Source organism: Eptesicus fuscus, chromosome 10 (genome assembly GCF_027574615.1).
Source record: "Eptesicus fuscus isolate TK198812 chromosome 10, DD_ASM_mEF_20220401, whole genome shotgun sequence".
In the NCBI taxonomy this organism is placed as follows: domain Eukaryota; kingdom Metazoa; phylum Chordata; class Mammalia; order Chiroptera; family Vespertilionidae; genus Eptesicus; species Eptesicus fuscus.
In genome coordinates, this window is record NC_072482.1 from 32118573 (window position 1) to 32132027 (window position 13455).

The 13455-nt window shown below is 39.0% G+C and overlaps 1 protein-coding gene across 1 annotated transcript in view; it reads left to right on the forward strand.

Moving 5' to 3' along the window:
- COL19A1 (collagen type XIX alpha 1 chain) overlaps positions 1-13455 on the forward strand; it is a 294498-nt gene that overhangs the window by 274673 nt on the left and 6370 nt on the right. The window contains exons 46-48 of the mRNA XM_054722351.1: positions 2715-2885; positions 4539-4605; positions 12321-12449. Of these exons, the coding sequence (XP_054578326.1) occupies positions 2715-2885; positions 4539-4605; positions 12321-12449 (367 nt within the window). The remainder of the gene's footprint in view (positions 1-2714; positions 2886-4538; positions 4606-12320; positions 12450-13455) is intronic.

Sequence of the window (13455 nt, forward strand, 5' to 3'; positions counted from 1 at the left end):
CATAACATTTACATATACTTAATGAATCAATACAAAAGAATATATACTTTTTTCAAAAGTGAACTCATAATTTTTTTGTAAATGTCTTTTTTTGCCTAATAATATATAATGACTGCCTTTCCATGTCAGTAAATATAGAGCTGCAGCTACCTGTTAGTGGCTACACGTTATTCCACTGTTTGGATACACCTTATTTCACTTACCCAGTCCCCCTTTTGGGGGTATTTAGGTTTCTCCCAGTTTTCATATTATAAACATCACTATAATGAGCATCTTTGTCCCTAGGTTATAAAATAATTTTAATATGTTAAAGATTGTGTTTATCATTTTGCACATGATCAGGGTATTGATCAAAGTGTGCTAGTGTTTCTTTTATTTATTTTTTATGTTAATAGTCTCAGATATTTCTCCAAATGTGATCTGGGTTGATATACTTGCATGCAGATACATTTTTTCTTTTTTTTTAATATTTTTTATTGATTTCAGAGAGGAAGGGAGAGAGAAAGAGAGATTGAAACATTAATAATGAAAGAGAATCACCAATGGGCTGCCTCCCACACGCCCCACACTGGGGACCAATCCCACAACCCGGGCATGTGCCCTGACTGGGAATTGAACCATGACCTCCTGGTTCATAGGTCAACTCTCACCCACTGAGCCATGCCAGTTGGGTGCAAATACATTTTTATAACTAAGACAGTAGCACTGAAATTAGGTCCATCTACATCAAGCATGTCAAACTCAAAGGCTAACACAGGACAAATAAACAATGTTTAAGTTTAGGTGGGCCACAAAAAAACAAAAGCTTCAATTTTCATAGAAACATAGGTTTATTTTAATAGAGACAATACTGGATACAAATGGCTGAAATAAATGAGTAATAATCGTTAACATAAAATAATAGAACATTTTCATAAAAATTAATATTTTTTCTTGGACATTAACTTACCAGACACTGAATAACTGCACAAATTAATGAGCGTAACGCAAATAAACCTATTTTTCTTGTTCTCTGAAAGCGAAATATTTCCTATTGCACACACCAAACAAGTCAGTCCAAGACTAATGAGGTGGCAATCAGCTGCTAAAATACTTGCTGCTAGTATTAGTGGAAATAAATGGTGCACCTGAATGTAAGGCATGTAAGGGAAATGAATGCAACATGATTATAGTATCAGTCATTAGCAAACGTTGTAGTTCATTAGTAATAATTATGTAAACAGGATATTGTAAAAATTAAGTTATGATATTTTTATTAAAACGTTTCTTAAATACCGTTAATATTTGTTGTGGGCCACATGTGGCCCACGGGCCACAAGTTTGACATGCTTGATCTACATGGCTTCTTTCTACACCTCTTTATGCCATGATTAAATAGGTCTCTGTAATTGTTCATTTGTTTTCATCATCTATATATATAAAAGCCTAAGCAGCCGAACAACCGGTTGACCCAACTGGTCGATATGACATGCACTGACCACCAAGGGTCAGACGCTCAACACAGGAGCTGCCCCTGGTGGTCATTGTGCTCCCACAGCCAACCTCCCACAGCCGGCCAACCTCCTGAGGTCTCTCCCCCTGACCGGACCCAATCGCTGGCCAGGCCGAGGGGCCAGGCTGAGGAACCCCACCCATGCACGAATTCATGCACTGGGCCTCTAGTTTTTTAATAAAGAGAAATAGACTTTGGACTTTTGCAGTGGAGCCACAACAAATAAAAAAAATAATACAGTGAAATATAGGCAGCCTCAGTGCATCATTTCATCATATTTGGTTTGGTCATTACCTCATGGAGTAGGGAAGTGAATATTTGAAATATCTATAACTGAAACACCTGCCATAATCTGTCTTCCTCTCTCCCTCTCCCCTTCCCTCTCTCTCTCTCTCTCTCTTCTCTCTCTCTCTCTCTCTCTCACACACACACACACACACGGGTGCGCGTGCGCACACACACACAAAACACCTGTATAGAAATCAACCCACAGAATCTAATGAAGACCAAACATATAATAGCAAGCAGGGGAAAAAAGCACGTGATTTAGGAGGTATTTTGAGTGTCTTGAAGTTTTTCTGAGTGAAAAATTTCAGTGATGAAATCCTCTTGGTAATCATCCTTTATTATTGCAAAGGAGACCCAGGCCTAAAGTGACAGCTGCTACTGACTTTCGAAACTGTCATTATTCTAGACTGGAAACAGTACACCTGACATTGTCATTACCGTTCACTGAGTGCTTTCAGCATGCCAGGCATTGTTCTAAGCCAGTGGCCGGCAAACTTTGATGAATATCAGTCAACAGAGCCAAATATCAACAGTACAACGATTGAAATTTCTTTTGAGAGCCAAATTTTTTAAACTTAAACATCTTCTAACGCCACTTCTTCAAAATAGACTCGCCCAGGCCATGGTATTTTGTGGAAGAGCCACACTCAAGGGGCCAAAGAGCCACATGTGGCTCACGAGCCATGGTTTGCCGACCACAGTTCTAAGCAGTTCACTTGAGTTAACTCATTCATTTCTCAGGATCACCCTGCTTAGTGGACACTATTAATACCCTCACTTTTCGGAAGAGAAAGTTGGACACAGAGAATTTAATTCACTCACCCGAGGTCCCACAGCTAGGGAGTGCCAATGTCCATCCCGATCCTTTGTCTGAACTACAGCTGTTGCTGTTGTAGAAGAGATCATTCTTTATAATTAATTTTTTCCTTAACAGGGTGATCAGGGGATTCCCGGAGACCGAGGCCCACAAGGTGAACAGGGAAAGCCAGGCCTTCCAGGCATGAAGGGAGACGTAGGTCCTGTGGGGCCACCTGGAAACAAGGGCTCTGTGGGATCCCCCGGGCACCAAGGCCTTCCTGGCATTCCAGGCGTCCCCGGCACTCCGGTAAGTGGTACTGAGAGCTCCAGACTCCTGGCTGGTACTGACCACATATCCCTTTTCCCATGAAAGCAACATAGTTCTTTCAAAATAAATGAAATGAGCCTAAAGTGGTCTCTGCGAGGGTACAATTGCTGTCATTTCTTTCAAGTTATGTACCAGATCCTCTGCGAAGCACTTCCGACACGTGACCTCCCTGCATCCTCACAATGAACCTGGGAGGATGGCTGTCCTTTCCATCCGACTTAACAAAAGCAAAAACTGGGAGTCAACTTGTCCAAGGACACAGTTATTTAGTGGATCAAACCCAGGTTCGACTGACTCCAAAGCTTTCCTTTTAAGTACTATCTATAATGCCTCCTTCCACTACACAGAAAATACATACTATGTATGTTTCATATTAAAACTTCACCTTGATGAATATCAGAACAGCAGATCTGCTCGGAGAAGTGCTCTGAAGTGAAGACCATTGGGGCCAAGAGTGTTTGGTTAAAAAAGCCCATGTCTTTATTAAATCCTCAGAAGCATGGTGGGTGCCATTCCACAGAGGAACTTCATGTGAAAATGTCCATGTCAGGAAGAAAGGAGAGTTTGGGAGTGAGGTCAGGGAGTTAAGGACATGCTGTCCTCAGATGTCATTACCAGACAGGGCCAAATTGAGCATTCCCATAATTTTCATACTTCTTTATTTTTACCCACTTCCCCTGAGCTCTACTTGAATAAAACCTGTAGAATGGCTTCTCGGTGCTATGTCAATAATTGGTATTTGATGCATTAAATCAAATTTATTTGTCCCATCTGCAGTGAAAATAAAATGTTGAAGTAGGGCATTCTTGGAACTACTGAGTCCTAACAGCAATTGTCATCTGAGCTCATCACATTGTCTTTAATTTTTTAATTGAAATCCTATCCATCATGAAAAAATGATAGCTCCCTTTTGAAGTATCAGGTCTATAGTAAAACATTACTATTATATTGATAGATTCTTTGTCAAAGTCATGTAAATTTATTTGTGAAGAAGTTAAAAACTCAACTGACATCATTTACCTACTTGCATTTTCTCTTAAAAAAGAAAACTACTTAATAGAAATAGGCCTGCAAAATATAAATTACAGAATAAACTTTACCATGAAATGGGAAAAACTTAGTAAGCTTTATCCCATGCACAAAACATTTAAAAAATAATCTGGAATACTTAGAATTCTTTTCCAGGTTGTCTTCCTTTGAAAATACATAATATCAGTGAGTTAATAACTGTACTAGTGTCCAGTGATTGGTTAGAAGTTTAGTTGTGCCTGGGATATTTAACATCATGATAACACTGCTCAAATTCTGTAACTTCAGAAAATGAAGTAATATGAAATGTCTTTCCTGATTATATGAAACCATGTCTCTCCATTCAATAGGAAATATGTTCACATTACTGGTTATGATTTCAGCCCACAGCTTTTAAAGCAATTATGCACTTCAACTTCTTTCTAGCATTTGATCAAAACAAAAGAAATGTATTGCTTAATATAGTCAGTGGCCAAAAGCATTTTGCCTGATAAATGTATCTCTACAGAAGCTTCAAGTATGCATGCCAACTCAATATTTCTATTCTCTCTTCATTTCTGCTGTGCTCTATTTTAACAGACCTTTTTTTTTCTTCTTCTTTAGGCTGATGCAGTTTCATTTGAAGAAATAAAGAAGTATATTAATCAAGAGGTACAAAGGATTTTTGAAGGTTAGATTTGCTTAATAAACATTTCTGAATCCTTTACCAATTCTCATCCACTGTGGAAAACCCCTGCAGCAACATTCTCAAAAGATGGTCATTAAACAAGTTTAAGAGCCAACCCACTTTGTGATGGGAAGCTCTGCTAGTATTTGATGGACAATTTTTCCTTATGCTAAGTTAAAGTTGCCTCACCGTAACTTCCCATCATCATTCTTGGTCTGCTGCAACAACACAGGTAAAGTATCTTTCTCTGTTCAAGTGTGACCACCCTTCGGGTATTTTTCCTTTTTCTTTTTTATTTATTGATTTCAGAGAGAAACATTGTTGTTGCGCTAATTTTTGCATTCATTGGTTGCTTCTTGTATGTGCCCTGACAACCTTGGTGTATCTAGACGATGCTCGAATCAAACTGAACTACCCAGCCAGGGCCCATGTATTTTTCATTATCCTCCTTAGTTTTCTCTTCAGTGGAGTGTGTCCAGCTCCTCCATGATCATTGCCCTTTAGAAATACTTAATCTTTACATGTCCTTCATTCACCCAGGAGTATTTGAACAGGGCAGTGTCTTTTGTCCTGGGCAGCAAACTATGGCCCACCAGCCAAATCCACCTACCACCTGTTTTAGTGCGGCCCAAATGAGAATGGGTTTTACTTTGGAGGGGAGATGCAGGGGAGTACCTTTTTTTAATGGTTTTTTTTTAAAATCAAAAGAATATTTCATGACTAGTGAAAATGACCTAAAATTCAAATTTGTGTCCATAAATAAAGTTTTATTGAAACACAATCACACTCATTCCTTTATGTATTTTCTCTGGCTGCTTTCATGCTAGGGCAGCAGAATTGAGTAGTTGTGACAGGGACAGGATAGCCTGCAAAGCCTTAAATATTTACTTTTGCAGAGAAAGTTTTCTGACCCCTGATACAGACACTTCAATAACACAGCCTAAGACAGCATTTTTTGATAAGCATCCATATCACATTGTTGATTCATATTGAGTTTTTAATTAACTAGCAACTTTGGATCTTTCTTATACAAAGTTTTTAAAATTAGCTATTTCTCATTATGCACTGTTTTCCATATTTAAAATCTAGGTGTGCTATTTTATGTTACTTCTTATTAAATTTCAAGTGATTTGTGTTCACACATTGTTCCAACCTGTAGATACCTTTTGGAATGATGTCTCATAAGGCAGGTTGGCCGAACTTTATAACTTTGTGTTATCTCTAAATTTTATAAACATCTCATCATTCTAATTTTTATCTTTTTTAGAAAAACAAGCAAGAATTCATTGATGGCAGCCAGAACTTTGACACTTAGGGTGGTGAAATAAAGAAAGGCATAGAAGAAGCAACAGGAGAGCCTAGGCTGGGCTGCTGTGGCTCACTGGGAAGTCAGAGAAAAGAGGACCTTGCAGACCAGTTCAGGGGGTTGCCTGGGACAAGCTGCCACTGCCCATTGTTCCCCTGGTTGCAAGTCTTGTGGGTCTTGTAGAGGTTAGGGTAATAGGTTCCTGTGGGGGAAAGAGAAGGGAAAGGAATGTCATGGCTATGCTTCCTGGGGGGGAGGGGGGAGGGTAGTGTGTCATCATTCTAATTATTGATAGACATTTTAAATTTAAAAAAAGAGTCAAGGATTAGGCCTTTCTAAATGCCATTGCATTCCTCCTGCCCATTTGTACGCCATCTGTTAGTCTTTTGTTTTTGTGAGTGCTGAATCCATGTAGTTGTCCTAAAATCTACAGTCATTAGTCTCACTTTCTTAAAAGCTGGTTAAGAATGTCAGAAAACATAACCAAGCACTACCAGGAACTGTTAATCATGTGATATCCTGTGGATATTTTTTTTATCCACAGGATAGCACATGATTTTGTCAGGTGGTTTGCTAAAATCAAGATCACTCCCCTCAACTGTGAACTTAATAAAGTGGGAGTTATTTGTCAGAACATAAATCTACTACATTGGCTCTCACAGTTTCTGCTTCTTTTGCAGAGTGCTCTGCCCTTGCTAAGCTAAAAATAGATGGTTAAATTTACAAGGAATAAGATTACAAAATGCCCCAAGTTCATCTATTAACATTTCTACTGCAAACATGGAGTTAGCTACTCTCCAAGAAGCTCTGATTATTTTAAGCAGTAATTAGCATCAGAGACCAAAATCGCAGTGCTTGAGTGCACATTATCTTATTTCACATGAACGCTGGACACAGAGCAGAGGAACACGGGGACTTTTAGCCACTTCAGTGACAAAATAGGGCAAAAAATATTTTCATGAATTCGTCCTGTTGATCTCAGTTTACCTTGATCTCTACTAAGTATCTGGACAGTGCTTTACATGATAGTCTATTGATATAATTGTCTATTCTTTCTTTTTTAAGCTACCAGTTTTCTCTTTCTAATTTTAATGTTGCCCCCACATTTGAAAATCCCCTTTTATTTTCCTTTATTGACCTTTGAATCAAGGATCATGGATTAGGCTCCGAACTTTGCAATTCAGACATTCCACCTCACCAATCATCTCTCAAGCTTCACTGCCTCACAAAGAAAAGACACAGAGGCTCTCTGGAGGACAGACACTGAAGAACATAGAAGCATGTGCCCGATGCAGTGCACAATGAAACCTCCAAGTGCCCTTGTTCAAATTTCATTAAGAACTACACGACAGCAGCAGCAGAATGTTAATAGCAAGCACAGGGCCCTTCTGGGCACGGGGCCTTGTGTGACTCACAGGTAGCCTGTCCATGAAGCCGCCCCAGCTGCAGGGCACCTAGGATCTCAGCACCGCATCTTTAGTAGAAGAGGGAGATCCAGCAAATACATGCTTTTGGATTGCAGTCTAAAATTCTCCTTGAATTCTCAATTTCCATGAGTTCTCATGTCAATTATCTTTTTCTTTTTTTTTCTTATGAGGGCTGGTGGGCCCACGGGTATTTTATTGAAATAGCAGTGGTGGTTGATAATACTTTCTAGATTCAATGTAAAAAAAAATGTCTCAACATTGCAGGATATCTATATATTATGGTAAATATAGTGGGTTCCATTTATGAGATGATGGGTCTTAATGTTTTATTGTTTGGCATGGAGTTGTGGACTCAGACAAACCACACTGAATAGATGATGTAAAGAGATCACTGAAAAAAAATTTTTTTTTATTGTTAACACTGTTACAGACATCCCCCATCTCCTCCCACCCTTTGCCCACCTCTATTTTATTTTTCATCTCAAGCAGCTTTAATGTTGAACTTCAATTTTGTAAAAGACTTTAGATGAAAATGTACATTAAATACTTCAGCAGTCATTAGTCTCACTTTCTTAAAAGCTGGTTAAGAATGTCAGAAAATACAATCAAGCACTACCAGGAACTGTTTTGCGTTGAAATCTGCAAAATATTCATTTTCAAGTCCTGTGGGCACTGGGTGAAGACCTGGCCCCCGGTGGCCTGCCCTGCACCTTGAGCAGAGGAGACGTGGCTCCTTCTTCCTGGGAGAGGCTCCCGGGTTGCCCACTCCCAGACATTCTGTGGTTACTCCCATGAGAGGCTGTCAGCCTCCTGTGGAGGAGGCCAGGGGGATTTGATCGCTCTTGGCTGTCTTGGGGCAGCCTCGCCTGGCTTGCACTTGCTGGACAACTCCTCCTCTCAGTCCTCCAGCTCCCCCTCTGCATTTCAACCCCTTCTTCCTCTCTCAGGGTCCCCCCTGCCCACTGGAACCTGCAGGGTGCAGTCTCCCCAGCTCTCCTCTGGCTTCACCACATCTCTCCCACCAGCATTCCCGGCCTCTCCAGCCTGGCTGAGTCCAGCTCCCTCACAAGCCCCAGATGTCTCAGCCTCAAGACAGTATTCTCAAATGGCCCACAAGGAGATTCTTTCCTGAGACATCTTGACGCTGAGACTCCACCTGTGATACCCCCTCTCCTTTTACCTCTATCGGCACCAGTCCCACAAAACTCGCTTCTCCCAAACAAAATTGTTCCTGAAACCCAGAATTTAGTTATTTAGCACTTTAGTTCACTTGTCTCAAGATTATCCCAATTCAGTCCATTTATTTTTCCATTTAGAAGTCTCTTTCCCATGGCTTCTGAACACTACTTACAAAAAGAAAAAAGAAAAACTCCATTTTCACAAATCATAGAGCTCCAAGGTCACGGTTCTCCTTTTCAAGAAAGCTTTCTCTGTAAAAGCAAAGAGTAACTTTTACATGTTAAAACAGTTACAGTTAAAAATATTTTCCATAGTATAATCTCTATTTCATCCAATTTCTTTCTGTGTTTTTGTTTGGATCTGTCATTCAGTTTATAGGATTTCCTCAGGATTTCCAGGATTTCCATGGCTGTCCGCTCCTGCATAAGAGTTAGGTTCTAACAAATTGAGAGTTGTGAGTGAATGGTGAGGCTTGCCAATCGTGAGCTTCATTTTATTATTTTAAATGTGTTTTTATTGATTTGAGAGAGGAAGAAAGAAAGAGATAGAAACATCAATGAGGGAGAGAGACATCTCTCTGCTGTTTCCTGCAGGTCCCCCACTGGGCATAGAGCCTGCAAACCAGTCATGTGCCCTGATTGGAATTGAACCTGGTAAACTCTTGGTTCATAGGTCAACACTCAACCACTGATACACCATGGCAGCGTGAGCTTCACTTTAAGGCAGTCTAGCTGGGCTTTTTCATTGAGGGATCCTCAGATTTCGGTGTCTTTAAGTCTCTCCTCTTAATATGATCAGATCCCCCAATGAAAACACTTCCATTTCCTCCCAGCTGCCAGCATTTGGGGAGCAAAGTCAGAGAACTGAGCTGGGGCTTTAGCACAGAACCTGTAAATGCTCATTCATTCTCCTTGCTTTCAGAAGGAACGCCCACGTCCCAGTGGAGTCTGTGGCCCCCAGTGCAGAGACAGTCTGTTTAGCCTTTTCAGATAATAAACCTTCAGTCTTTTGCTAGGCGTGGGCAGGGGCAAGCCCAGCTGTGCAGAGCAGAGACAGAGATTTCTGACTATTTCTTAAACAGGCTTTGAACCAATTCTCCTTAAAATAAGTTCCATCCATTACCCCCATTTCCAGATGCACTGCCAATTCCCATCTTTCTTGTTCTCGGCTTCCAACATTTTGTTATACTCTCTCCTTTCATGGTCTCTCTATTCCTGTGGTTTTATGCCTTTAAAAGTATCTTACTTGTTTTTCAGGGATTCAGGGAAGAGTTAAAACAGATGCATGTGTTCAGTCCACCATCTTTACCCACAATAACATGTCAAAGCAACATGTTTATAAAGATGGCAAAGGACTGGGCCAGAGTTACATGCGGCAGGAACAACCTTTGGGTGATGATGAACCACAAAATGAATATGAATTCATCAAACAATGCTATTGAATTTGCAGTTAAAATGAAATCAGAAAATAATTACTACAGTATGAGAGGAAATTACTCTGCTGATATGTTTGCCCCTTAGGAGAGAACTGCTTCTAGTTTTGGTTTCCACATTTAAGCGATATATGGAAAAGCCCTGGGATAGGGGAGCCAAAAAGTGATTTACAAAACAGATTACCAAGCTTATGAGTAAAAGTTGTTTAACCTGAAGGCTAAGAGGTAACAATAGTTTTAAGTATGTGACTGATTTCCTAAGAGAAATACTCATTAGCTACCCTCTGTTTCCATTATGGAGTAGCAAAAGAAAGTTGAAGCTGTACCAAGAAAATGGGCAGTTAAACATTTGAATGAGCGTTAGGAGAAAAAGATGAATTTCTCTCTTTGAAAATATTTACAAATTCTATCTGTGAAATAGAAGATAAACGTGGGCTAGATGACATCTGAATATTCCTTCTTCGTATAGGTAATTTCTCATTACTTTATTATTAATGTCTTCATTGCAGTACTGAACTTATTCTCCAAGGAAGGCAAACCATCGGTCTTGTTTATTAGAGTGATTGCTGAGGGTTTGCCTTGGCAGATGGAATATGTGAGTTTGGCTTGTGCTGGCTCCTGTCTGAACTCTTCAATTTCCTGCCTCATTAGAAAGCATAGCCAAAAACAGTTTCATTGATGAAAAATCGCTGAAAACAGAGGAAAGGCAATAAAAAATACAGGTCTTTACAATTTATTTAGAGGCTCAGAAACATGCTATTTTAAATAATAGAGCATTAGAGTAGGGTTCTGAAGCAGTAATTACCTTATACTAAATGGCTATTTCTGAGCATATCTTAAAGCTAGATAATTTACAGCTAAAAGCAATTATTCTAAAATTTTCTGTTTTACTGAAAATATTAAAAACCACCCCAAGCAAATTACTTGTAAACTTAATTCATACATGAGAGAGGAAAAATTAGTACTGTGAATACTTGCATTTAGACATTGAAGGTATTCAATGAGATATATCTTAAATTAAGAAAAATTATACTGAAATGCACATATATTTACTAACATATATATATATATATATATTAAATTCAAAACAACAAATAGTTTTCAAAGTTTCAAGCTATAATCATTGACTTTCATATTTGTTTATAAAACACCCAGCTTATAATTTAATATAATAAAGATATAACTGCATTCAATGTATAGATTTGCAAAATTATAACTATATATTAATTACAAATGTGTTTTATCTGTTATTAATGCAGTTTCATTCAAGGATATAAAGTTTCAAATACTGCATGTGTTATCTATTGCTGCATAAGAAAATGACTCAAGCCCTGGCTGGTTTGCTTCGGTTGGAACATCGTCCAGTACACTGAAAGGCTGCGGGTTCGAATCCCAGTCAGGACACATACCTAGGTTGCAGGTTTGATCCCTGGTTGGGGCATATACAAGAGGCAGCTAATAAATGTTTCTCTCTCACATTGATGTCTCTCTTTCTCTCTCTAAAATCAATAAAACATATCCTCTGATGAGGATTTTTTTAAAAAGAAAACAACTCAAAACTTCAGTGGCTTAAAAAATTTTATTATCTCACATTTTCTGTGGGTCAGAGACTTGAAAGGTTGCTTAGTTGTGTGGTTCTGTCTACAACAAAGTCCGTCAGGATGTGAGGCAGAGTGGAAGTCAGCCAAAAGCTTGACGGCCTGGAAGACCCACTTTCAGGTGGACTTACGTGGCTGCTGGCAGGTGGCTTCAGTTCGTCCCCAGCTGGGTCTCTCCACAGAACATCTTGAGTGTCTTCAGTGCCTTGGGTGACTTAGTCTCCCTTGTTACACACTGTCAGTTCTGCTTTTTTCTATTTACTAGAAATGAAAAGTAAGTTCCAGGCCACACTGGAGAATGGAGGAACTAGACTTCCCCTGATTCTGTTTGGAAGGGCATGTCAAAGAATTTGTAAACCCATTTTAAATCACTGCACATTCACAAGGTTGTTGGAAAGTAGCTTAAATTTATTTAAAACCATTTTTTAATATGAACCTAAATTCTCTCCACAAGTCATTGCCAGGAGGTGAGTTAGATTCTAGGTAACTGTTCTGTCCACTAGATTGGCTGTATGTCTGACGCACCAAACACTCTTAGATCCTGTGATCAGCACAGCTGGTCCTCATCTATATTCAAACAACTTTGTGCAATCCATCTTATTTGACCAATCAAAAACCTCTCTCAGCAATCAGACCATTTGGTAAATTAGATGTGCTTAAATTGAAAGCCAAATCTTTTTTTTTTTCATTGACTTTCATGTAAAAAATATTTGGCATTTTTTTACCTAAAAGTATCCTTATAGCATGATATATTATTTTTCCTTTCATAAATGCAGAGAGGATGGCTGTGTTCCTCTCCCAACTCAAGCTCCCAGCGGCAATGTTGGCTGCTCAAGCTCATGGGAGGCCTGGGCCACCAGGAAAGGATGGATTACCTGGGCCACCGGGAGACCCTGGACCCCAAGGTAAGTCCTCAGGTATAATATTTGTTTACCAGTTCTTTAACGCTCCATATTTATAACATGCTAATCACAGTTAGGCAATATATATATTCAATATATATGTATATATAAAATGATTTAATATAGAATATCTTGTTAATATTTGACATTCTAGACATAGATTTTAACTATTACTTCTTCAAATTTAAAACTGATAATTACCTGCTAATCTAAGTGTATGTTAATAATAATATTTGTTGTGATAATAACAGCAATAACAGGTGCTTACATGTCATTATTAACTGGGAATCTCAGAGTTGTTTTTGCCACCCTGTTGATGTATGTAGACAGCAAGAATCATCATCTTAGTATCTTAAAGAAACTGAGGGAAAAGAAGCTACTATAAGTAGTGATTTGGGGCCAGAATATTTTTTGAGAAAATTTAGAATCCTTCTCTCTCTAATAGAACTTGTGGGTGGTAACTTTGAATTTTAAAGAATTTCTCATAGGGTTTCTAAAAATTTTAAAGCAAGACTTTTCTTAAATTGGCAAAAAAAAAATGACAGACCAGATCTTGGATGTAGCTCAGATTGATCTAGGAAGGCCATTTTCTAGAATTAGGTTAGCGATCAGGCAAAGGGCCACATAGGCCCTGGTTTAGAAGATTCACAACTCCGACAATGAAACAATAAATCCAATGGATATGTACCATGAAAGATAAGACCAGGGAAACTATATTGCATGTGTTACCATGGAGGAGCTCAAGAGCTCTCCTTGTTAAATAATCAAAAAGTTTGTTTAGGAGAAAAGAGAAAGCTCACAACGGAATTACCTAAGGATAGTATGCAGAGAATTACTTTTCGTCCACTAGTTCACTTTTCTTCTTACTGCTCCTCTGTAACATCAAGCCTCATTTTCTGTAGGAAGTGCCCCAAGGTGATTGACATGCCCTCTCTCAACAAAAAGAGCAAGAACTGTCCCCAACTGCAGGGTTTGTTAGGGTCCGAAGTAACAATCCAGAGTGACAAGG